The sequence below is a fragment of the Buteo buteo genome, chromosome 17 (assembly GCF_964188355.1).
Source record: "Buteo buteo chromosome 17, bButBut1.hap1.1, whole genome shotgun sequence".
Classification (NCBI taxonomy): Eukaryota; Metazoa; Chordata; class Aves; order Accipitriformes; family Accipitridae; genus Buteo; species Buteo buteo.
The window spans coordinates 17,220,326-17,243,463 of record NC_134187.1 but is presented as its reverse complement, the minus strand read 5'-3'; the positions used below and the strand labels follow the sequence as shown (position 1 = coordinate 17,243,463).

The 23,138-nt window shown below is 38.1% G+C and overlaps 1 protein-coding gene across 4 annotated transcripts in view; it reads right to left on the bottom strand.

Moving 5' to 3' along the window:
• KIDINS220 (kinase D interacting substrate 220) overlaps positions 1 to 23,138 on the bottom strand; it is an 87,961-nt gene that overhangs the window by 64,335 nt on the left and 488 nt on the right. For 3 of the 4 annotated variants that reach the window (XM_075049181.1, XM_075049183.1, XM_075049184.1), the window contains exons 2-9: positions 16,101 to 16,248; positions 8,924 to 9,022; positions 7,413 to 7,511; positions 5,770 to 5,868; positions 4,704 to 4,805; positions 4,149 to 4,247; positions 2,427 to 2,624; positions 285 to 383 (exon numbers count right to left, since the gene is read on the bottom strand). In XM_075049181.1, the coding sequence (XP_074905282.1) occupies positions 285 to 383; positions 2,427 to 2,624; positions 4,149 to 4,247; positions 4,704 to 4,805; positions 5,770 to 5,868; positions 7,413 to 7,511; positions 8,924 to 9,022; positions 16,101 to 16,208 (903 nt within the window). In that variant the 5' untranslated portion in view covers positions 16,209 to 16,248. Of the gene's footprint in view, positions 1 to 284; positions 384 to 2,426; positions 2,625 to 4,148; positions 4,248 to 4,703; positions 4,806 to 5,769; positions 5,869 to 7,412; positions 7,512 to 8,923; positions 9,023 to 16,100; positions 16,249 to 22,596; positions 23,041 to 23,138 lie in introns of those variants that run through there. The other variant, XM_075049182.1, reaches the window with a different exon arrangement.

Genomic DNA, 23,138 nt, shown 5'->3' with positions numbered 1-23,138 from the left:
AGTGCAGATAAAGTGAGTTCAATTTACATCTTTTGCTTTTCAACCATTATACAAATTAACTGAAAAAAATGCTGCTTAAGTCATTACAATTACATATATCTTGTATCTTAAAATCTGCACAGCAACATGACATATTTTTAATGTTTGATGGGAATCCAATTTTCCTACAGAGTAGACTGAGCAAGATTTTAAAGCCCTGGTTTTAGAAACGTGGTATAATTGTTTGGTATTCAAATTCACATCCTATTTAAGAACTACTCTAACATTTACATTGTTGTACTTACCTGACCTCTGATATCTATATCAGCATACTTATGGAGCAGGGCCCTCACAATTTCAACATGACCTCCTCTAACAGCCCCAATCAGCACTGTATCTCCACTCTAGAAAAATTGTGAAAGAAAATTGAAGATTAATTAATTCTATTTAACAAAAAGAAATCTAACACAGAATAAATTACAGCCTCAAAATATACATTATGCCTATTTACATCAAGAAATCTGCACTCATTTTAAAGATACAAAAAATAGTTCTATCTCTGCAAAAAACAGCTATATAGAAGAACAAATTCTGGACTTTTTTTTTTTTGCAAAGGGATGAAATATTATATATTTATGGCAAAACAAACACCCCCAAAATAGGTCCATCTTAAACCACTCTCCTAAAAAATAACAGCACAAATTAAAATTAATAACGAATATGAAAAAATCCAGCTGTTCTCTATGTTCATAGGAAGACCAACCACTCACAGTAATAACCTCTTTACAACCAGACAAGAATGTTGGCTGTCTCCTTTAGATGTTTCACAGCTGACAAAAGATCTTCAAGAATTTTAAAGAATTTTATCCCTTTTTTTTGTGCAGATTTGACTGCTATCCTGTTTCCATAAACTACGCTGTTACAAAGAAAAGAAGCAAAACGCTGATTTTATCTCAAATTGATCAAAAGAAAAAACATTTTGCTGTGGTAAACGGAGTTGCACATACGTAAAACAAAGTTACAATTCTGCTTAAGGCGTCTGATTTTAACACACATAAGGATATGTTGAAATGTCAGAAAATGAAATCCTGAAATTACCTAATATTTCTTTTATGATGAAACAGGAAATATAAATAAAAGCATAGCTAAACCACAGCTGTGGAACTCAGTTAGAAATCTCAGTAGTAGTAGATCTCCTTTCAATCACAGCCATTACAAACCTGGCTGCAAACCAAGAAATTTTCCTTATCAAAACCTACTCTAGCATCTGAAACTAAGACTACTTCATTGTTTGATGTATTTTTGGATTACAGTCAGCTGTACTGGAAGCTGTAATTTATCCTTCCTAAAGGCACAGGAATGCAGACAGTTGTGGAATTTTGTGACAGAAGAGGTGGGAAGGGAGATTGCAATGTATTTTCTTAAATATTTGAAGTTTTGCTTTGATACATGCCTCAGATCAAATTTGTTGTCACATGCAACACTGCAGCTCAGTACATAACCATCTAAGAAATGCACTAAGCTGACAGCTGAAATATAGGAAAATACATCCAAAAATCCTTTTAAAATTATGAGGCAAATAGTAGGAGGTTTTCCTCTCTTCTCTACAGCCCCAAGCAGTTCAATTTAGGTATTGGGAATTCAGCCTCAAAACCATATTACTGCTCTGAACTAAAACACTGAACTTGACAGAGGCACCTAAGTTTAGGTATCTAACCACCTATAGCCCCAAGGGTGCAGCGCTTGGCCTGCCTCTGGCACTTCAGAAAAAACTGACTATCAAGAGGACACTGCAGAAAATCCAAGGCACCTATATAAGAAACCAAATAAATCCCTGAGTGGCTAGCAAGCAGATTCATGCTCTGGTCACTGCCCGTACTACATGCCTCTACTGAACAATGCAATTGCAGCTCAGGTACACAGCACACCTTTCAACAGTTATATTTACATGTCAACCCAGAGCTGGTGTCTTCCTCTAATATATGCAAGTTTCCTACTAAAAAGTTTCATTGTAAAAGATAAAGGTAGATGCTGAATGAAATATATTCTTTTTTATAATATCCATTGTTTTACAATGTTAACAGTACTACCACACATATTAATGCACAAAAACCCCACCCCAAACCTGCAAGTTAGTTCAGTATTAGTCTTGTATTACACATACGACAAATATACAACCATAAATCATTTCCACGCCCTGTGGAAACTCACAATTCAAGAATCTCAAAGAAAAAGAGTAGTTTCTGTACTTTATCCTTTACCTACACATAGCAACATTTGCCACTTAACAGGCTTGTAAAATAGCAATACATAAAAACACCCCTAGATGGCAGAAAAATTAGAAAGCCAGAAAAATCATGTACCCACAAATTCGCGTACACTGGTATTTAAATATATATTATTATTACATGTATATAAAACCACAATTATGATGAATATTTACTCACTCTATCAGGAATGTTCACATAAGTTCCAGCATCAAGAAGATCCTGCACAATTTCAGTATGTCCCTCCTTTGATGCAATCATCAAAGCTGTATTTCCATCTTTATCTGTTAAGTTTACATTTGGGTTCCTTTTCAGTATTTCTTTTACTGAGTCAGTATAGCCACCCTTCACTGCTACAATAAGTGCAGTCATAGAATTCTTTAAACAGAAACAACAGATTTTATTGTACAGTGAATACAGAAATCCTCATTATATCAGCAGTTTAAATAACAAAAGAACACTCACTGACCTTACTTTCTTAACCACCCAAATGTTACTTCAGTTTTACATTTTAAAGTGCACCTGCTATGCTTTTTTAAAAAAAGAAATAAACCACGTACTATAGGAGAGAACACTTCAAATGCAAGCAGTATAGCTCAGATCAGTTTATTCTAACTCCTGAAAGTCGCATGCACAGTAAAATAATTTTCTTGTCACATGGAACATAGTATTATCAGAGCACCCAGGTTTGCCAATACCACTCACAAAGAACTTCAGAAATAATTATATGAATACCAACATTTGTCCTAATTTTCCACTTAACTTTTACTGACTTTTTTTTTTAATTTTGACAAGCATTTGAAGTGTCTTGTATAACAAAAAAATTAAAATCTGTTTGTCCTGGTTTCAGGTGGGGTAGAGTTAATTTTCTTTCTAGCAGCTGGTGTAGTGTTATGTTTTGCATTTAGTATGAGAAGAATGTTGATAACACTGATGTTTTCAGTTGTTGCCAAGTAGTGTTTAGACTAAGTCAAGGATTTTTCAGCTTTTCACGCCCAGTCAGCAAGAAGGCTGGAGGGGCATAAGAAGTTGGGAGGGGACACAGCCAGGACAGCTGACCCAAACTGGCCAAAGGGGTATTCCATACCATGTGATGTCATGTCCAGTATATGAACTGGGGGGAGTCGGACTTGGGGGGGATCGCTGCTCAGGAACTAACTGGGCATAGGTTAGCAAGTGGTGAGCAATTATACTGTGCATCACTTGTTTTGTATATTCCAATCCTTTTATTATTATTGTCATTCTAGTATTGTTATTACTATCATTATTAGTTTCTTCCTTTCTGTTCTATTAAACTGTTCTTATTTCAACCTATGAGTTTTACTTTTTTTCCAATTTTCTCCCCCATCCCACTGGGAGGGGGGGAGGGGAAGCAAGTGAGCAGCTGCGTGGTGCTTAGTTGCTGGCTGGTGTTAAACCACAACACTGTTTTATTTAAAAACAATATGCAGCTGAAAACCTCTAAAAAATTTCCAACTTCTGAAAAGGCACAACAGCCATTATTATTTTCAAAAGATGCTTTGTGTTTAATTTACTTTTCAAATAGCACTGAGGAATAAGTTGTTTGACATACCAGGCTTGGGTACAGAATTAATTTTGACAGTGTTAACCTTCAGAGAACAGTAACCTAAATTAATTTGTGTTTATTAAAATTTACACTTGACATAATGTGTCAACTGTCAATACAACTCCCTAGTTACATAATATTTTTATTAAAAGGCACAAAGAAGTTTAAATAATCCTTACATGTAGTTTGCAAGTAGATGGAAAGTAATGTACTCCAACGTCAACATTTCATCTTGTTTCATGCATTTTTTGGTATTTGTATTGTAAAACAGGACACACAGATGTATGTACCCACACACACCTTATCACTGGAAAAAGAATGGTTTTTTTACTTACAGCTCCTTCTTGATCAACATCAGCTCCCATCTGCAGCAAGTATTTCACACACTCCAAATGACCTTTCCTCGCTGCCCAAACCAGTGGGGTGGTTCCATACTGCAAAAACATTTATAACATTTTATCATATTGTTCTCTGTATTTAGTATCTCCTACAATCTAGTATTCATCCTATACTTTATTGCTTAGGTTTTTACAAAGATGTGAATTAACACAAGCATTTGAAAAGCCATTTTAACTTTTTCTTTGTAAATGATAGCTGTAAGAATTATTTTTCTATGCAACCTAGGATAGCAAGGTTTCCAATAGCATAGAAAACAGAAATATGCTCCACTGAAATAAATGTTCACAATCACCTTCAGCATACTACAGAAAAACCTCTTGCAAGTATAATGACTTACTCTAGCACACTAATACAAATCTCACGGGCAAAATATAACAGTGGGTGTTTTTCCAATCAAAAACGCATAGATTTTTATTTCTTTAATAAAACTTACTTTTACAAAAAATGTATCAAGCATTAAAGAAATTAAATATTTTATTAATATAACTTACTTTGTCAGAGCAGTTCACTTTAGCTCCATGTTGCAGTAAGAGATGTACTATACCTGAGTGGCCCCGTCCTGCTGCCCAAATAATTGGATAAACACTGTATTGCTTAGAATAAAAAAAAAAAAAAAAAAAACACACCATATGAAATAAAATCCGTCTTAATTATTTTTCATGAACAATATTGATCATAATGCTCCAAGAGACAATAAACCCATAGAAGGAATATACAGAAATAAATCTAACTACATATCAGTAACTGTTGCCTGGTACGTTGTCTAGATGATATCTAGCAAGACATCTTCTGTTCTGAATCAATTTTGGTTTATAACTCCATAAAAAAAGTTTAAAAATTCACATCCTCACCTTAATATAAACATTTACAACGTAAGAGAGAAGCAACAGATATGCAATATCAGGACTGCAGATCAGTCATGTCATGCATGTAGAAGCTGCATATGCAAACCAGATGAAATCAACAATCAGAAAGGTAAGTAACTAGTGTTCTTTCTTGATTGTTCACTGTTGCCTCAAACACCAGAGAGCCAACAGTATAAACAAATTGTTGACTCAAGTTTCAACATGCCTATACTTTTATAGAAAATGCTTATAAAATGAAATAAATCTCAAAAACTTAGTTTTTTAATTCTCTTCTCTCACACATGTATTGTACATATTAATCTAACCCATTTGGTAACTATTATGAAACAATTATTGCTTAGAAATTGCACATATTAGTTACTCCATTAACTTCTACTGGAGCAGAAAAATGACAATTGTTATACAAGTAGCATTAGATACACTACTTATCTTTTCTATTATTTCCTCTCCTGCTAATTTGAATCTTCTTAAGAGCTATACACTCATTTGCTTTAATTAAAAAAAATTAAAATTAATAAAAAAAACCAGTGGCTGTCATACAGATTATTAAAGCAATCCCTTTCTACATAAATTATAGTGATTAATATTATATTGCAAAGAATGCAAAATGTTTAATCAAGATAATAAGATGAGGATACAAGTCAGGACTTCAAACATTTGGGAAGAAGGGGCATCTAAGACTAAAACTTACCATTCCTGTGATGTTTGGATTTGCTCCTTTCTCAAGCAGCAGTTTAGCTACTTCTGTACGGCCTTTATATGATGCCCACATCAGGGCAGTCCATCCTCCCTGGCAAGCACAATTCAAAGAAATGTAAAAACTGAAAAATACTCTTTAGAAACCTAGTTAATGACTTTTATTTCATTTTGTATTGGTCCTAAGACTATTTTGCAAGTCCAAAACGTAGTAAGGGTTGACTACACAACCTTCTAATCCTACTTATGTAGGATAAATAACAAGCACACTTATGAAAGTACTAATTTCCTGCTGTATGCAAAACTTGGGAGACTATCATGTCCTAAATGTTCCTGAATTTGCTGTAAACACTCAATTCAGACTTCAAGTGCATACAAATCCGATCACAGGACAAACAAACCAAAAAGAAAGCACTACCTTAAAAGAGAAGTCTAGAATCCAAATCCATTAACATGGAGGGTTTACTTCTGATCTGTGTAACAGACAGCTGCACTTCATAAAGGAACTATGTAATGATTTGCTTCTTCACTAAAAAGAAGCAAATCCTGTGTCCTCTTAAGGGAGTAATAAGAGCAATTCATTTCAAACTGCATTGGTGTGTTCATTTCAGTTTGTAAACCAGGAGACAACAAGGTTTCACTACCTAAGGCATTTGACAGGTCAGGTAACCAAAACTAATTTTAAAATAACAGTATGCCTCTGATAACTGTAAGCACAATTTTTATTTGTTTCTTCATAATACACCTTGGGGGAGGTAAAAGATCCCTCTCAGACTGACACAGGCCTAGAAATCAACCACTGGCCATGTGGATGTATTTAACATTACACTTGCGAAAAAGCTAGATTAGTAGGACATGGCAAGATGCCTCAGCCTTCAGGCAGAGTGGAACTTCAATTAAAGGAAGCACTTGAATTCTCCCCTAGTGGTTTTCCATACTCTAACTTAAGCAGAACAAAATCAGCCCTTGCAGGTACCTAATTCCCTCTTCAGTCAATGGAGACAAGTCTCTACCTCTTCAGAGGCATCTAACCTCCTAATCACATAAGTAACTTCTGTAATTCTTTAGGTGGACTGGACTATAGCACCCACCTTCCCATACAAAAAATCTGGCAAGATGAATGAAAACAAATTCCAGGATATTGAGAATAAAGACTGCTATATAGATAATCACAGTTGTCCAGAGAAAAAGTAAATACAGACAGGTAACTTCTGGGAAAAGATAACATTTATTTTACCAGAATACTTTAAAAAAAATGCCACCACCACAAAAAAAACCCAAAACAAAACAACAAAAACCACCCCAACAACAAAAACAAACCCACAAAAAACAACCCCCCCCCAAAACCCCACCCACACAAAACACACCCCAAAATCAAATGGTTCTTGAGTTTAGCTTTTTTCCAAAGCAAATTAAAAGGAAAAAAGCAGCCCTAGAAAATAAGTTGTCTTTACTAACACTAAAGCAACTATTTCACAGCTATAAAAACAATATTTAAATATAGTCTTTTCCATTTTAACAGCACTGAGTACTTAAGAATAAAAGATCTTTGATCTGTTTTACAGAACTGAAAATCTCCAACTCCCAAAATTGTTCTTCTTACTAAAAACTATTTTATTTTTATAGTACAACACGCACCAAATCCCGATGCTCCAAACTGACATTACAATTGAGTAGCTCTGCTACAATAGCTGCATGCCCTTCTTTAGCTGCTGAAATAAGAGCTGTCCAGTTATCCTAGAAAAAGGAAAAATCATTTTTAAGTGATATTCAATATTTCAATATAATTACCTTGTTTTTCAAGTGTTTAACCCACAACTGGAAATGCAAAACCCATTAAAAAAGCTGTCCTTGGGAAAAAAAAAAAAAACAAACAAAAACTCACAGACTACCTGCCAGTTATACAGATGAAAATACAGACCAGCAACTACTCCAGATCTCCCTACCAATATCCATCACTCTCCACTCCTCAGTTCACTGCAGGTTAACTTAAAAATTTTATGGAGGAAGGAACACCTACAAAAGATTAGAGCATGAGGTCAACACATTGAGAACTGCTGGGTGGGGACGAGATGGCAACCAAGACCACAGAAAATGGTGGTGGTCTGTCTCCGCATACAGTGGGTGGCAGCACCCAAGGGGTTAATATGCAGGGGAACTTGGACCACAGCTTCTTAGATTCATGATCATTTCAGGAAATAGATTTCCTCTTGCACTACATTTATCTTCCATCCACTGCTCAAAACATGTCTGGGTGTGGACTACTGTTTTCTGTGCTATACACGTATAAATATAGCAACAGTTTATATGGTAACTGTTCTTACATGTACAGGAACTCTAACACTTAGAGCGAATGTAATAAAATGTCTCAAAAAATACTTTTTTTTTTTAAATGACAGGTTTCACACCAGACCTTTCCTGGATGTCAACACTGCTACAATTAAACTAAGTGCAGAAGAAAAAAAACACACAAGCAACATCTTATTCCTCTTTATCACTCTTCACTGGAATATACAGACCTTTCAAAACTTTTTAACACCACCTCTGTCCTATTCACCCTTTCCGGGCATCTTTCACCTAGGGTCAACCTCTTCTGCAAAGGCAGGAAGACAATTCCTAAATTCGAAACCCTTCTCTGCCACTCTTCTGGCTTCCACCTGAAATAATCCTTTAATCTAAAATCTCCCTCAGTATTTATTGAGAAACACCAAAGCCAAGCAAGAAAAAAAAAAAAAAGAAAAAAAAAATCCTGACATACCACAACATCACTGAGATAAGCAAAATCACTTGGACCTCATTTCTGATGCTATATTCCTCTATTCTGCCTATCTTTTCATGTCAACTACTACCAATCCTATTATTATAGCTTTCTAGTACTAATTTCCCAGAAGAAACAGCAGCAGCATTCATCAGAGACCCTCAGACATTTAAAACACCTTAAATAACCCTATTCTTTATGAGGAATCAAATCAGAGGAATACAGAGCCAAGCGATTTTGGATAAAATTTCTCTTATATGTCATCATATTCGACCTTTTTTTTTTTCTTCCATCCCCTCAACACTAACCTAAATTCCTTTTCTTTGCCTGCCTCTTGAAACAACTTCTTCCTCTACTGTTAGGTACCATCACATAAAGCACTAATACTTACTGCATCTTCCAAGTTGCAATTAGCTCCCTTCTTGAGAAGCTCCTGCACAATTTCTAAATTGCCTTGCTCAGCAGCCAACATGAGTGGAGTCTGGCCATTCTGAAATCAAAATGATAGGAAAAGTGATGCATTGGGAAGTGATGCAAATGATACATATACACTGACAATAAAAGGCCAAAAACTACAGAGGAACACTGTTTCCAGTTTTTAATTGCCAGTGAGAAGGACTGGTTTTCAAACCACGCAGTAAACTTGCAATAAAAATGGAGAACATGATATTAAACCCTGTCCCATAAGAAATAAAAAAACCCAAACCAAATAAAAAAACCCAAAACATTTCAGACATTAAAAATGGCTACCAAAAAAAAAAGTTACATTGTTAAATATCTTTCTTTCTGAATGATCTGTCCACTGAAGACATCTCTAATACAGCCTGTTACATCTTGAAGTAACTCAGTCACATTGTTTAGAAATTAATAAATAAATCAATCTAGGCTAGGAACCACAATGGCCATTAAAACGTGCACACTGATTCAGAGTAACAGTAAGATTTATTGCTGAAGTCTTGGGAAAAAAAGTCAAGTTATACACCACACTTTCATCTGACAGTGTACCAAATACAGCCATCATTCCTGTTCCGTGCAACACAGGTTCTTAACAGACAGCCTCATCTCAGGGAAGATAAAAGACAGAAAAGCTGGTTTATTTGCCTTCAAGGATGTTTTAAAAGTCAGTTACAATCTGTCACCCTTCCATCGGCCTACTTCTGTGTCAGCAAACTTCTGGGATACAACTACTCTGCATGATGAACAGTAAAACACAGTAAATTTGACGGTAAATTTGTTAATTTCAACAAGCTTAATAAATGAATTCCTGACGTCTCTTCTGTCTTTTCTCTGTACCATATAGAAAACTCAAGTTATCTAGTCTAAATAATGCAAAAGCTACATTAGGAGTTATATACCAGCAATTTCCCTGAAAAGAATAAAAATCAATGCACAATCAGAATAGAGTAAGATCACTAATCTTCATTAGTAGAATAGTTAACTGTAAGATTAATAAAGATATTTGATGAGTCCTTTCTGCTCTTTATGTTAAAAAGAAAAAAAAATCACAGAAATGCACTGATTCTTTCAAAAAAGCTTTCTGGTCCTTCAGCTATTCCCTAACTAGTCTTCACAGAATCTTCCCCATGACATTATGGATAACCAATGGTATTACTCATGACAGTATATAATGTAATCTCTAACAGTGCAACTTTTTACAGGGAGAAATTATGCTCTCATGTAAGTTTATGTTGTTATAACTACATGTTGTATATATTCAAACTGATACCTTTGCTTTTAGATTCTAAAGTGTATTTTCTATCAACAAGCAGTAGTATTTAGGTCTGGTCATAAAAAAAATTAAAAATGTTCAAAAAATCAAAAGGAAGGAAAATACTACTTTCTTCAAGAGAACAGCTCTCTCTGGAGGACAGAACAGCCATAAATTTTGCTCTTTAAGATGAGTTCTTTATATGCAAGTTAATATTTTGGGAATACACATGCCAAGTGATTTGGGAAATCATGCCTCACCAATCTGACTGCCTTCTGTGATGACATCATTGGCTCAGTGGATGAAGAGCTGAGACACTGTTTATCCCATCTCTAGCAAGGATTTAGACAGTCTTCCCACAACATCCACACAGACAAACTAATGAAGTATGGACTAGATAAATGGACAGTGAGGTGAACTGAAACTGGCTGCACTGCTGGGCTCAGAGGGTTGTGATCAGCAGCACAACGTCCAGCTGGAGGCCAGTCACTAGTGCAGTACCACAGAGGGGTCAATACTGGGGTCCTGTTTAACCCCTTCATTACGGACCTTGGCAATGGGACAGAGTGAACCCTCAGTACCTTCGCAGACGATACAAAGTTGGGAGGAGTGGCTGATGCACCAGATGCTTGTGCTGACATCCAGAGGGACCTTGACAGGCTGGAGAAATGGGCCAACAGGAACCCCATTGTACTGAGTGTAGGTGTCCAGGTTTTGGTATCAGGGGAGCTGCAAGGGATCTCTGTGAAGAGAGGCTGGGACTGCCCTGTGCCAGACACAGCCAATTCCAGCTTGCCCCAAACAACCCGCCTCAGGACACAGGACTAGATAATCTACAGAGGTCCCTTCCAAGCAGTGCTTTAGCAAGACATACAAAAAAATCCCTATTTTAGCATGAGCATTCTTCTTACCTCCTGAACAGTTACTATTGTTATCACTGTGATCACCTTCCACAGGCAGATAACGCAAACCAAACAGAAGTATCTCTGGGCAAGAGGAGGTTGTGGATAGGAAAATTAACCCCTTCTGTAGAAAGTGTCATACAGTTGTAGACTGGCTCTAGTATTCTTACATGTAAAACTTTTTTATATGGGTACTGAAAACATCCTTCCCTCTTTGCTAGGAGATTCTCAAATATAGGTTCAATGTTTTAGCAAATCATGAAGATTTCACCAACACAGAAACAAAAGATAATTACTATGCCTGTGGCAACTTTTGAGAATCTGGATGTCAAAGAGTCTAGACACTCGACAACAATTAAATGCACATATTTCTCACAAGCATGTCAAGTACTGTATATCTGTACAACACATCTAAGTATTGGAAAATCCAAATTATAAACGGGCACACCTGTATCTCTTTACAAAATCATTCAGTGGTGTTGGCTTACAGATTAGCTCTCTCTTGCAGTCCGTAAGAGAACAGAAGATTCAGAATTGAATATGCAGAAGGTACTTCAGTATCAACAGCAGAAGAGCAGAAAGAAAGGCACATCAAAGGAAACTGGAGGCTGTTAGGATCAAAGTGTATCATACAAGGCAAGCATCTATCATTAGCTGTTAAGTAATCAAGGTATCTGGTATGAGAAAGAAGAATGTGCGCAGGGGAAAGGACGTGCAGGGAAAAGGCAGAGAGACTGAGACTCGCTCCACTTAACTGAAACTGCTGGTGTTAATCTAACAAAACCATCCATACACAAACTGACCGGAACATCCCAATTTTTCTGGCAACTGATCACAGTCAAGACATGAAGCATTGGTAAAAATGTGCATGATCCTACCATTGGACAAGTCACTGCAGCCTGGGAGGTCCTGGCACTAGCAATTCTCAGCTTACCAGCAATGTTTTTAGACCTACTCCACTGGCACTCCCATTTTGGTATTTTGTTTTTACCCAAGAAGAAAAGACATCTTGGCAGGTCCAAAACTGGAAACAGAATTGCACTCAATGCCACTGAATTCCAATGAAGAGCTAGCGGTTGAAAAAAACTCATATCATTGATACGTATGAACAGCCCCCATCCCGCACCCTCAGGGGTTTAAAACTGATGCAAACCATACATGGCTCCAGAAATTACCTTCTCCTATGCAATATATGAGAAGACTGAAAAAATTAGGTATCACGGAAATGATCTCTGCAAAAAAGACAGTTACTGAAACCCAGGAGTGCACTTAGTCCCATCAAGAAGACAAGAAAAATTTAGAAAAGAACGTGAAAGCAGTGACACTGTTGGTAAAGTCAACACAGACTATCCATCTGATTTTGGCCACATTGTTGAGAGGAATTCCCAGCAGAGGGAACAGACTATTCCTCTTCTCAGATACACAGCATGCCAGGTGGTGAGATTCATGTGTATGCTCTGAAAGTTAAAAATTCTCCCATCTCAAATACCTCAGCATACATGCATACACAGCATGAAATGAATGTGCTGACAATAAAAGAAAACTGTCCAGACATAATAACTACAATAAGGCTAAATTCTGTACATTCTTTTCACATTTGCATGATACTTTTTGGCTTAGAGTAATATATGCCATTCAACTTCTTTCCAAAAATATTCTTTCCATTTTATACAGGTTTAAAAAAAAAAAAATGCAACAGAACATGCATTTTCGAAGACTTACTTAAAAAAAAAAAAAAAAAAAAAAAAAAAAAAAAAAAAAAAAAAAAAAAAAAAAAGGTATGAATTGGAAAGCCAGTCTTCCATACACTACAAGGTGAGTAAAAAAACTGCCTGGGCTGTCAGACTCAACGGGTAATGGTCAACTGTTCACAATAACTGGTGCCCAGCTGGGAGGGTTTGATTTGGGGCTAACATTGTAGCCTCTTCATCAACACCCAGAACCATGAAACAGAAAGCCCTCTAGCAAATTTACCGACTGCCCCAAGCTACAGAGAGCAGCTGACATGCCAGAGGGTAGGAATGCCTTTCAGAGGAAATTCAACAGGCTGGAGAAATGGGCTGCCAACCCCCCTGCAGTTCAACAAAGGCAAATGCAAAGACTGGAACGGACAGACCCCAGGCAACAGTACTGGCTAGGGACTGCCTGCCTGGGGAGCCACGCTGCAGAAATGGGCATGGGGTCCCGATGGACAAGAAGGGCATGAGTCAGCTGTGTGCCCCTGCAGCAACGAAGGCAAATCAAATACTGGGCTGCATTAACAAGAGCACAGCTAGCCCTCTACTCAACACTGGTTGAGGCTGAATCCAGAATACAATGCCCCATTTTGGGCTCCCAACAGCGAGACTCCCAACAGCAGAGATGAACAAACTGTGGAGTCCAGCAATGGGGTCACTCAGACGGTTACGAGACTGGAACGCAAGACATGCAAGCAGAAACTGAGAGCTGGATTTGTTCAGTCTGGAAAACAGAAGAGTAAGGGGGCATCAACATCAGTCTTACGCTACCTAGACAGAAGGGGAATCTTAGAAGACAAAATAAGATTCTTCTCAGAGACACACAACAAGAAGAGAAGAAGCAACAGTCACAAGATGCAGCAAAGGATATTCCAATAAAACATAAGGAAAATAGTTTTAAACGAAGAGTGATTAAGCACTGGAGCACTGCCCAGAGAGGCTGCAGATTCTCCATCCTTTTGAGGACTTTCAAATTTTGCTTGTTAAGTCCCAGCCTGTTATAACAATGAAGTTAGTCCTGCAATTAGGAGGAGATTGAATCCAATGACTTCCAGAGGTCCTCTCTACCCTGAATTTTGCTATGAATCTGATTCTCTACATAAGTCGACAAGGTTCCAGTTCTACAACACTATTGAGGAAATCAGAACTAAATTAAAAATCTGGATGTACAGCTTGTATCATCAATAAAACAGAAGTCCAGACGCTTACAAACCAGAAAATCTACTATGGAAGTTGAAATAAATTAGTCAAATCATCTAAACTTATTTGTAAAATATACAGAAGACTCAATAGTGCATCAAGATAACCTAAATATTAAACATTGTGCAAAACAATAGAAACAGTCACTAGCAACAGACATTTGCATGAATCAAACCTCCCAAGAAACTCTCAGGTATTTTTAGGACATTATAATGAAACCACAGCACATTCACTTATATTGCTGGTGGTGATATGCTCAAATCAGACAACAAAGCAGAAGCTAACAATTACCACACTATCCCAGGATTCCAAACAATCCACATTTAAACTCCCTACTATGTATCAAGACTTCCTGTGTAATCCTGGTAGTCATTTAATCCTCCTGGTTACATCTAGACTTACTTTTTGGATACATATCTTTTCATCCAGATGAGCATCTGCTTGGAGTTAATTACAATACACCCACCTATTTGGATCGTGTAACAAAGTTTCTCTTGCCTGGAAACCAGGATGTGGGGGAAGAGTTGTTCTCATCCCAAGTTTCACCCCAAAATGCACAGGGCAAGAATGCATATGCAGCTGGGTCTGTGAACTAAGAAACAATTCCTAGCCACAGAAATACAGGTATAATCTCCACTCGCAAAGTAAGGACAGAGCCGCATTTTCCAGCTCAGAAGAACACTCAGAAAACAAATACAATGAAAGATGCTGAGTGTATTGGTTTTATGTGGCAAGGTTTTGGTAGCGGGGGGGGATTACAGGGGTGGCTTCTGTAAGAAGCTGCTGGAAGCTTCCCCTGTGTTCGAGAGAGAGCGAGCCCATACCAGCCAGCTCTAAGACGGACCCGCCACCGGCCAAGGCCGAGCCAATCAGTGATAGTGGTAACGCCTCTGGGATAACATTTTTAAGAAGGAAAAAAAGTTGGGAGCGTGGGAAACAGCCGCCGGAGAGAGGAGTGAGAACATGTAAGAGAAACAAGCCTGCGGACACCAAGGTCAGTGAAGAAGGAGGGGGAGGAGATGCTCCAGGCGCCGGAGCGAAGATTCCCCTGCAGCCCGTGGGGAAGACCCTGGTGAGGCAGGCTGTCCCCCTGCAGTCCAGGGAGGTCCACGGTGGAGCAGATCTCCACCTGCAGCCCGTGGAGGACCCCACGCCGGAGCAGGTGGGTTCCCAAAGGAGGCTGTGACCCCGTGGGAACCCCGCGCTGGAGCAGGTTCCTGGCAGGACCTGCGGAGAGAGGAGCCCGTGGAGCAGGTTTTCTGGCAGGACTTGTGACCCCGTGGGGGACCCGTGCTGGAGCAGTGTGCTCCTGAAGGACTGCACACGGTGGAAAGGACCCATGCTGGAGCAGTCCGTGAAGAGCTGCAGCCCGTGGGAATGGCCCACATTGGAGACGTTCGTGGAGGACTGACCCCGTGGGTGGGACCCCACGCTGGAGCAGGGGAAGAGTGTGATGAGCCCTCACCCTGAGGAGGTGAAGCGGCAGAAAATAACGTGTGATGACCGTAAACCCCATCCCTGTCCCCCTTGTGCCGCTGGGGGGGCTTGGTGGAGAAATCCGGGAGTGAAGTTGTGCCCGGGAAGAAGGGAGGGGTGGTGGGAAGGTGTTCTGAGATTTCGTTTTATTTCTCATTACCTTACTCTGGCTGATTTGTAATAAATTGAGCTAATTTTCCCTAAGCTGAGTCTGTTTTGCCCGTGATGGTAATTAGTGAATGATCTCTCCTGTCCTTATCTCGACCCGCAAGCTTTATGTTATATATTTCTCTCCCCTGTCCAGCTGAGGATGGGGGAGTGATAGAACGGCTTTGGTGGGCACCTGGCATCCAGCCAGGGTCAACCCATCACACTGAGGTGCTGACAGAAACTGAATACTGTGTGTTCAGTCTGTGCACTGGTAAGCAATCACTTGAAAATAAAACTGAAATTTGTACATTAAATAACCAGTGTGATCTCACTAATTATTCATTCTGTAACTAATAAGCTGCAATATGAAACTGACCTTTCAGAAAATCATCTTACCTCATTTCTCTCATCTACATCCCTGCATTTCTCAAGAAGCGCTTTCAGAGCAGGAACATTTCCTTCTTCTACGTAGGTCAACAGACTCTGACTCATTAGACTTGCCATCTTCGCACCGTATTTAAAATGCTTCTATAACACAGCTTATCTGTATTTCAGGAAAGGAAAAAAAAAAAAAAAGCAAATCATAAGTAAAAGCTATGAGAGTTAACTTTGACATTAGAAAGCATGAATTGTACATGCCAGTAAGTTATTGGTTGGGTACAAATACCTACCCTTCTCCTCAACAAAATGCTGTGGAGTCATATGCATTGAAATGTACTACATTTCAATGAAAAGTCAATTGCTTAGTCTTTCTAGTTCTTAGAAAATTACAGAAATTATTCTAATTTTTAGGTACTGTCTACATATGTATTTTAAATGGAACGCATAGTAGTCTTTCATTTGCATAATTTTTTCTGCATATAAAACATTATAGGAATACCTGTATATGTTACATACTTTATATATGCTAGTTATTTACAATATAACCCTTATCCTTTATGTACATAAGCAGAACATTGAGACTATTCAGCATCATGAAATACAGTGATAATATCTAAATTGCAGCCATATTGAACTCTGAGAAACACCATTTACTAAATCAGTTATCACCGACTTTATCCAGACATGCCTGCATGTGATGGCACGTTAACTTGCCAGTCAAACTTAACATAGCTTCTGTTGACTGATTGTATGTTTTTAACCTCTAATATGTAAGACAGGAAAGGTTTTTCTTGGTTAAGGCAGACCATTAAGAACCATTTAAGACTTCCTAAAAGGTTGTGGGCTAGTAAGTTCAGAGAACCAGTAGTATTACTGCACCAAATTTATACGCATACAGCTCCAGAAGCTGAATTATTCATTGCACCTAAATTAAGTTTCACTGGATGCAGAACAAGTCATGGGGTTAAATGCAAGACTCCATCCACCCCCACCCACCACCTTTCTCCTCACCAGCAGATGACATGATTGTTCTCTCTCTGGGTTTTTCTTGCATGATAGTGGTGTAACAACAGGGTTAAAACTCAGGCTTAGTGTTAGCTAAAGCCTACTGGTTAGGCTATTCTCTACCAGGCAGAAGCCAAAGACCAGTGGCTTTCCCATGCAAATGTTCTCAATTTTTTTCTCACATAAAGGCAGCCAGTTAATTTTTCTGCACTCCCAACTGAAGTGGAACATTAGCCAAAAAGAGACAAGAGGAAGCCAGCAGGAACGTCACTACACTTAGTGCAAGGAAGTTAATTTAGAGATTTATATCAAACATTCCAGCCCTGCTATTAAATTGCTTAGGCAGACTGTAACAGTATCACACCATCCTTTCTCCTTTAGCAAGTAAGTATATATAGACGAACACCCTGTTGTCAGGATGTTAGACACAATCTGAGCTCTCCTGTAGCACCACAGGCATCAGATGACCCACATACAAAAATGCTTTGTTCATAAAAATGTCAGCAAAGAAGCCAACACACCCAGTTCAGTTAAGATGACAGCAGCTCTAGGTATATGCAGAAGAACTTAAGCATACACAAATATCTAGTGACAAAAGAAACTATAAGCTACATACATTATAGGTATGCAAGCAGAAGAAAGCAAGAAGAAGAAGCAGAGAGGAAAAGGAGGGACTGTGATTCCCACTGTTACATTTGGGCTTAAAATCCAGGTTGCAGTTTAAGGGACAAATTCCAAAGAGGTTTTAGGCATCTAACTCTCCATAGTCCAAATGGCCACATACCATGTAAACATGCACAAATCAAATTGTGTCATTCAGACATTATTTAAAACCAAAACCTAAAATCAGTTAAAAAAACCCTTAGATTTGACATACAAAGCACAGCAACACTTTTACTAGGCATGGCACAAATAGCCAGTCTCTCCCACAAGTAAGTTAGAAATAAACTAAGAACACAAAAGGTCTGTCATGTTTACCATACAGTTAAAGTACCATCGTGCAAAGGGGGGCGAGCAGTGGTGTCATATAATTGTCTTCATTTAGGAGGAAAAGCTAAATGAGAGGTTGCAAACTTAAAAAAAAAACTAAACCACACCAAAAATGAAAGGTTGAAAAGAAACAGTGATTGTAGTGACTCAGTGCCCAGACACAGGCTCCTGCTGCCATTTCAGATACAAAAATACCAGAAAAGTCACCATCTTGCCTGGCATCCAGCTGCCAGTCCAGACCAGCCACCTCCCTTATGGCCTGCGCCAGTATCTTACAGCCCTATGCAGATGTCTTGGATATTCTCAGGCACCTAAAATGATGTTAGATATTCACATGCAGGCACCTAAGTTCCTCCCATCATTTTTTACACATTTTGACAGAAATTCATGAAACATGACTTGCCGCTAGCTCCACTGCTACCACAGACATTTTCTGATTTCCCTGTGCAGGGTCGCAGCTTCTCTCCTGTAGCTTTATCTTAAATCCCCAAACTATCTTCCATACCAAACACCAAATTGAAAACTATATTAAAAATCCTCAGCAAAACATGACTACAATGTCTCCCAAGTGAATTATACTCTGCAGTTGCTATCGATATTTCACCAATCAATTCTTAGCTAGCGTGAAAAGGAAAAAAGTATTCAGCATTGCTTCCTCCTCAAAGTAAGATTCTTCCCCTGATGTTCCCTACTGGTGTATTTCAAAAAGGTAAAGGCAGCCCTGCTGCGCTGTAGATAAGTATCCTGCTTCAGAAATCATTACTTGAACTCCCAGGTATCGAGACAGCACAGCTTCTGCCTTAATGTAGATCTGAATCCTTGCAGGCAACTTAAACCTTTGACTAACAGCAAAATACCTGATGCTAAAGAACGCATCCAGAGCTGCATTTACAAACCCCATGTTAATATTACTTTTTTTAAATGAAAAAAGCTTTGTAGGGGTGAACTATCTCCAAGTATATTAATATACTTTGTCACCTACACTACACTGTTACATAATATCCCCTTCTTAGAATTAATAATGGTCTATTTTATAAAAACAAAACCAAGTATCATAATTATGAATTTTATATCCTCATGCTTTCATGTGCCACTTTTCAGGCAAGCTTCTTAGAGCATCCAAAAGATTAAGATCACTGGAGGGCTTTAGGAAAGCACTGTTTAGGGAGTCAGCAACAGAAATTTCCATTTAAAATTCAACCTGAATTCACCAGGCTAATCTATTTATTAGTATTCTTCTCATCCTTAAACAAACCCAGAAAAAAAAAACAGTAAACATGTCTGAAATTAGGCTTAAGTTCATTCATGATATTTTCACTCATGACAGCAACTTAATATAAACTGAGCACAACCACAGTGCATCTTTTTATTAAACAAGACTTATGTTATTATGTTATGAAAATTAAGCACTGTACTCAAAGTCCATGAGGGTGCTGGACACTAAGGTGTGATTTCTTCCAGTGCTTAAGATTTCTTTTAAATTATCACAAATGCATCGAAGCAAGACTCTGAGGTACAGTCTTGAGCTAGATAAGTAACTCTATTCTGGCCGCTCCAATGGCAAAAGCTCCTGAAATATATATTCATACACTTTTCAAAACAAACAAGCCTAGAACAAAAAAAACCCTCAATGGCTCATCCTTTACCAAAATAAAGGAGAACAACTTAATCCCTGCCAAATTTCATAAATCTAGTGCAAAACTAGTACCATTCAAGAACATCCAATACATATATAGTCCTCAATTGCTCAATTAACAGTATTTACTTTGTTCTTTGACACAGCAGAAGTATTTTCACCATATGCAACAACACCAGGAGCCCATTTGGAAGTTGATCCCCTTTCAACAAGGATTAATGCTGTTACTTTTTCTCCCACCAAAGCAAGCCAATTCCCAGCCCACGAACCAGCTCTTCATTCACAATCCAAACTTCCAAGCTTAGAAATCTCACAATGCCCTTGGGCTGCAAATCCTGGTATTTTATAAGACTAACAACGCACCAAGAAGGATGAAAGGATATATTAAGAGCACAAATGCTCAGGTGAAGGCAATGTTTGCACAAGGATTAACCTGTTTTTTAAGGCACTCACATCCTAGCTGAAGCAGATGTTATCACTGTTTTGGAAAGATGGCAAAAAATTGCTGATTTACAAAAATTTAGTTTCTCTCAACTGCACCAATACTGACTGCAGAGATGCTGATAACTCAAATCTGCAAATATTTAATGTACCCTCAGAATCTCATGCAGTTTCTAACTAGATTAAAAAAATATCACTACACACAAAATTTTCCAAATATCACCATCTTTTTCATCATTCTCCCCCATTTTTTTTTAATTCTGTGAGCTGTGATCATTTATGAATAAATATCAAAATTGGTCAACAAACACTAGTGTTATTGAGAATACCTCCTTTTCTCATTTTGTTTTCAATAGGTAAAGATCGTAGTGACTTAACATAAAATTCATACTTTTCATCATACAATGAAAAAAAATTGTCACCTTCTTATTAACATGTTTCCTTCTATTTCCAGGTACAAAAGCTACCTTCCCAACATGCAATACTGTGGTAGATCTTTCAGTTAACAGTAAAAGGAAATAATTACAGTGCTGCTGAAATCTGGGCATGTACTAATCAGATACAGAAACATGCAGTACTGTGCCCTTAAGAACTGGAAATGCCATCCTTCCAAATTAAAATTTAAAGAACCATGGAATACAGATGAATTGTACATATAAAATTTGTTACAAAAGACTAACATAAGTCAATTTCATATTCTCACACATTTTTATACTTTATGATGGCATGAAAAATGAAACACAAGTTGGAACATCACCTTTACTCATGCTGCAGAGAATCTTGCTGACACAAGTATTACCCACCCCTTATGACACCTTATTGTAATTACTTGCTAAATAGACATACTTCATAAACATTAAGAAATCACAAGTCGGGCATCACATGAAGCGGTAAATATTTTTAACTATTCTTTCTATAGGAACTGAGTTAACCAGGATTCTGTTTAAAGAACAAATTTTCAAAACAGTTGAAGCAAGCCTCTAAAATATTGATTTCTGGTATTCAGAGACAGAAAGAAATAACAAATCTAAGCTTTCATAAGTGGTCTACCCCCACACCTCTTCTCCAACACCTAAAGTTCCACTATGACTAATGACTTCATGCTGATTTTCAGCTTCTCCTTATTTATCTGGGAACATTTATTCTACTTCTCTTAGCCACACTCCTGTTAACCAGATGAGAAACATTTTAATAGACTACCTTATTTTTTCATTACTTTATATCAAAGAACAAATAGTATAACTAAAAAACATTAAAAGACACAAAAGGATAACTAAGATAGAGACACAGACATTATTACTTTGAAACTCGTAACAAACAGAACTAAAAAGTTTACACAAAAAGAGATCCCTATGGTTGTAACCATTATTACAGTACACTGTAAGAATTAGGGAAAACTGGAGATACTTAAGTCATTCTTTTCCATCTTAGGCACTCAAGACGACAGCCATTTCCAAATTTTGTAGTGAGGGGATTTTTATTTTTTTTAAATAAAACCATCGAGACTAGAGATTACATCCAAAATACCAGAAAGATGCAAACACATATTTAAACAAAAAGTCATCATTGTCATCTGATAGCAACTATCAGATATGTCTACGTTCTACCCTGGTTAAAAAGATCAGTTAAAAGAAAGGTTTTGTGAAGTAACTGGCAGTGAGATTTATCAGAGAAAGTAGTCTACCTTTAAGACTGAATTTAAGTGTGGTCAATGAACAAAAAAGTATTGCTAAGCACATCTGAATTCCAAGAGAAAATTCCACTCCTATAAAAATACAAAACACTTAATCCTACAAAATACTATTTCAGGTATCAAATACTTTAAATGAAAGAAAGTAAACAGAAACAGGTATCAATATTAAGCTTTTTAAAAAAATCACACCAACCAATATAAATCAATTCTGTCAAAACCTGTATGAAACACACAAAAGTTCAGTGAGAAAGTCTACAATATCATCTTACGCTATCTCATAAAGCCAAGGCATTTCTCTGTATCATGAGATCAAGGGTTTGTTAGTCACAGCCACAAGATCTATGACAAAATCTAACTTTGGAAGTATTTTCACTTAAGGAAAAAGTCGGTTGTGATGATGATTTCTTTGTTAAAAAGATTTTAAAACTAATATGGCCATGTTTCAAAAGCTGTGGTCACAGAGGACTTCAGGTAGATTTGAATTTCTTGGTAACTAAGTTACTTTAAATAACCACCACTGCAGAACAAAGAACAAATGTCTAGTCAATAGACAAACACGTGGGTTTTCTTATGCATTCTGACGTGATAAAAAAACTCCTTTAAATCCTTCCATTTCTTTATTACTTGACAAGGGGGTGGAGGGAGTGTCAGATAATTACTTTCATGATTCAAACACTTTTCCAGCAAAAAACGTATTACTCCAGCATGAATCCTTTGTCAAAAGTTACAGATGGGAATGCACTCACCCCAACGAATTTTTCAGCATATACGAGAAGCAGCAAAGCCCTGTCCTTACGGGATTTTGCTATTCAAGCTCAACTTCTTCAGTGGTGCCCAGTGACAGGGCCAGAGGCAAAGGGCACAAACTGGAGCACAGGAGGTGCCGTTGGAACATCAGGAAATACGTTGTTACTGTGAGGGTGACCCAGCGCTGGCACAGGTTGCCCAGGGAGACTGTGGAGTCTCCATCCTTGGAGATGCACAAAAGCCGCCCGGATGCGGTCCTGAGCAGCTAGCTGCGGGCGGCCCTGCTTGAGCAGAGGTCTGGACCAGATGACCTGCCGAGCTCCCTCCCAACCTCAACCGTTCCGCGATTCTTCACCTCGGAAATCAGACGCCACACTCTCCTGACCGGTCGAGCTCATATCTCTCTTTCCGAGTCAAGCAAAGGAGAGAAAAACGGTACAGGCGGCTCCCCCACCCCCGGGGCGGAGCTGACAGCGACACCCGGCCGTGCCCGCGGCAGCCCACGGGCCGTTTTATCTCCGGTACGATGTCCCCGCCGACC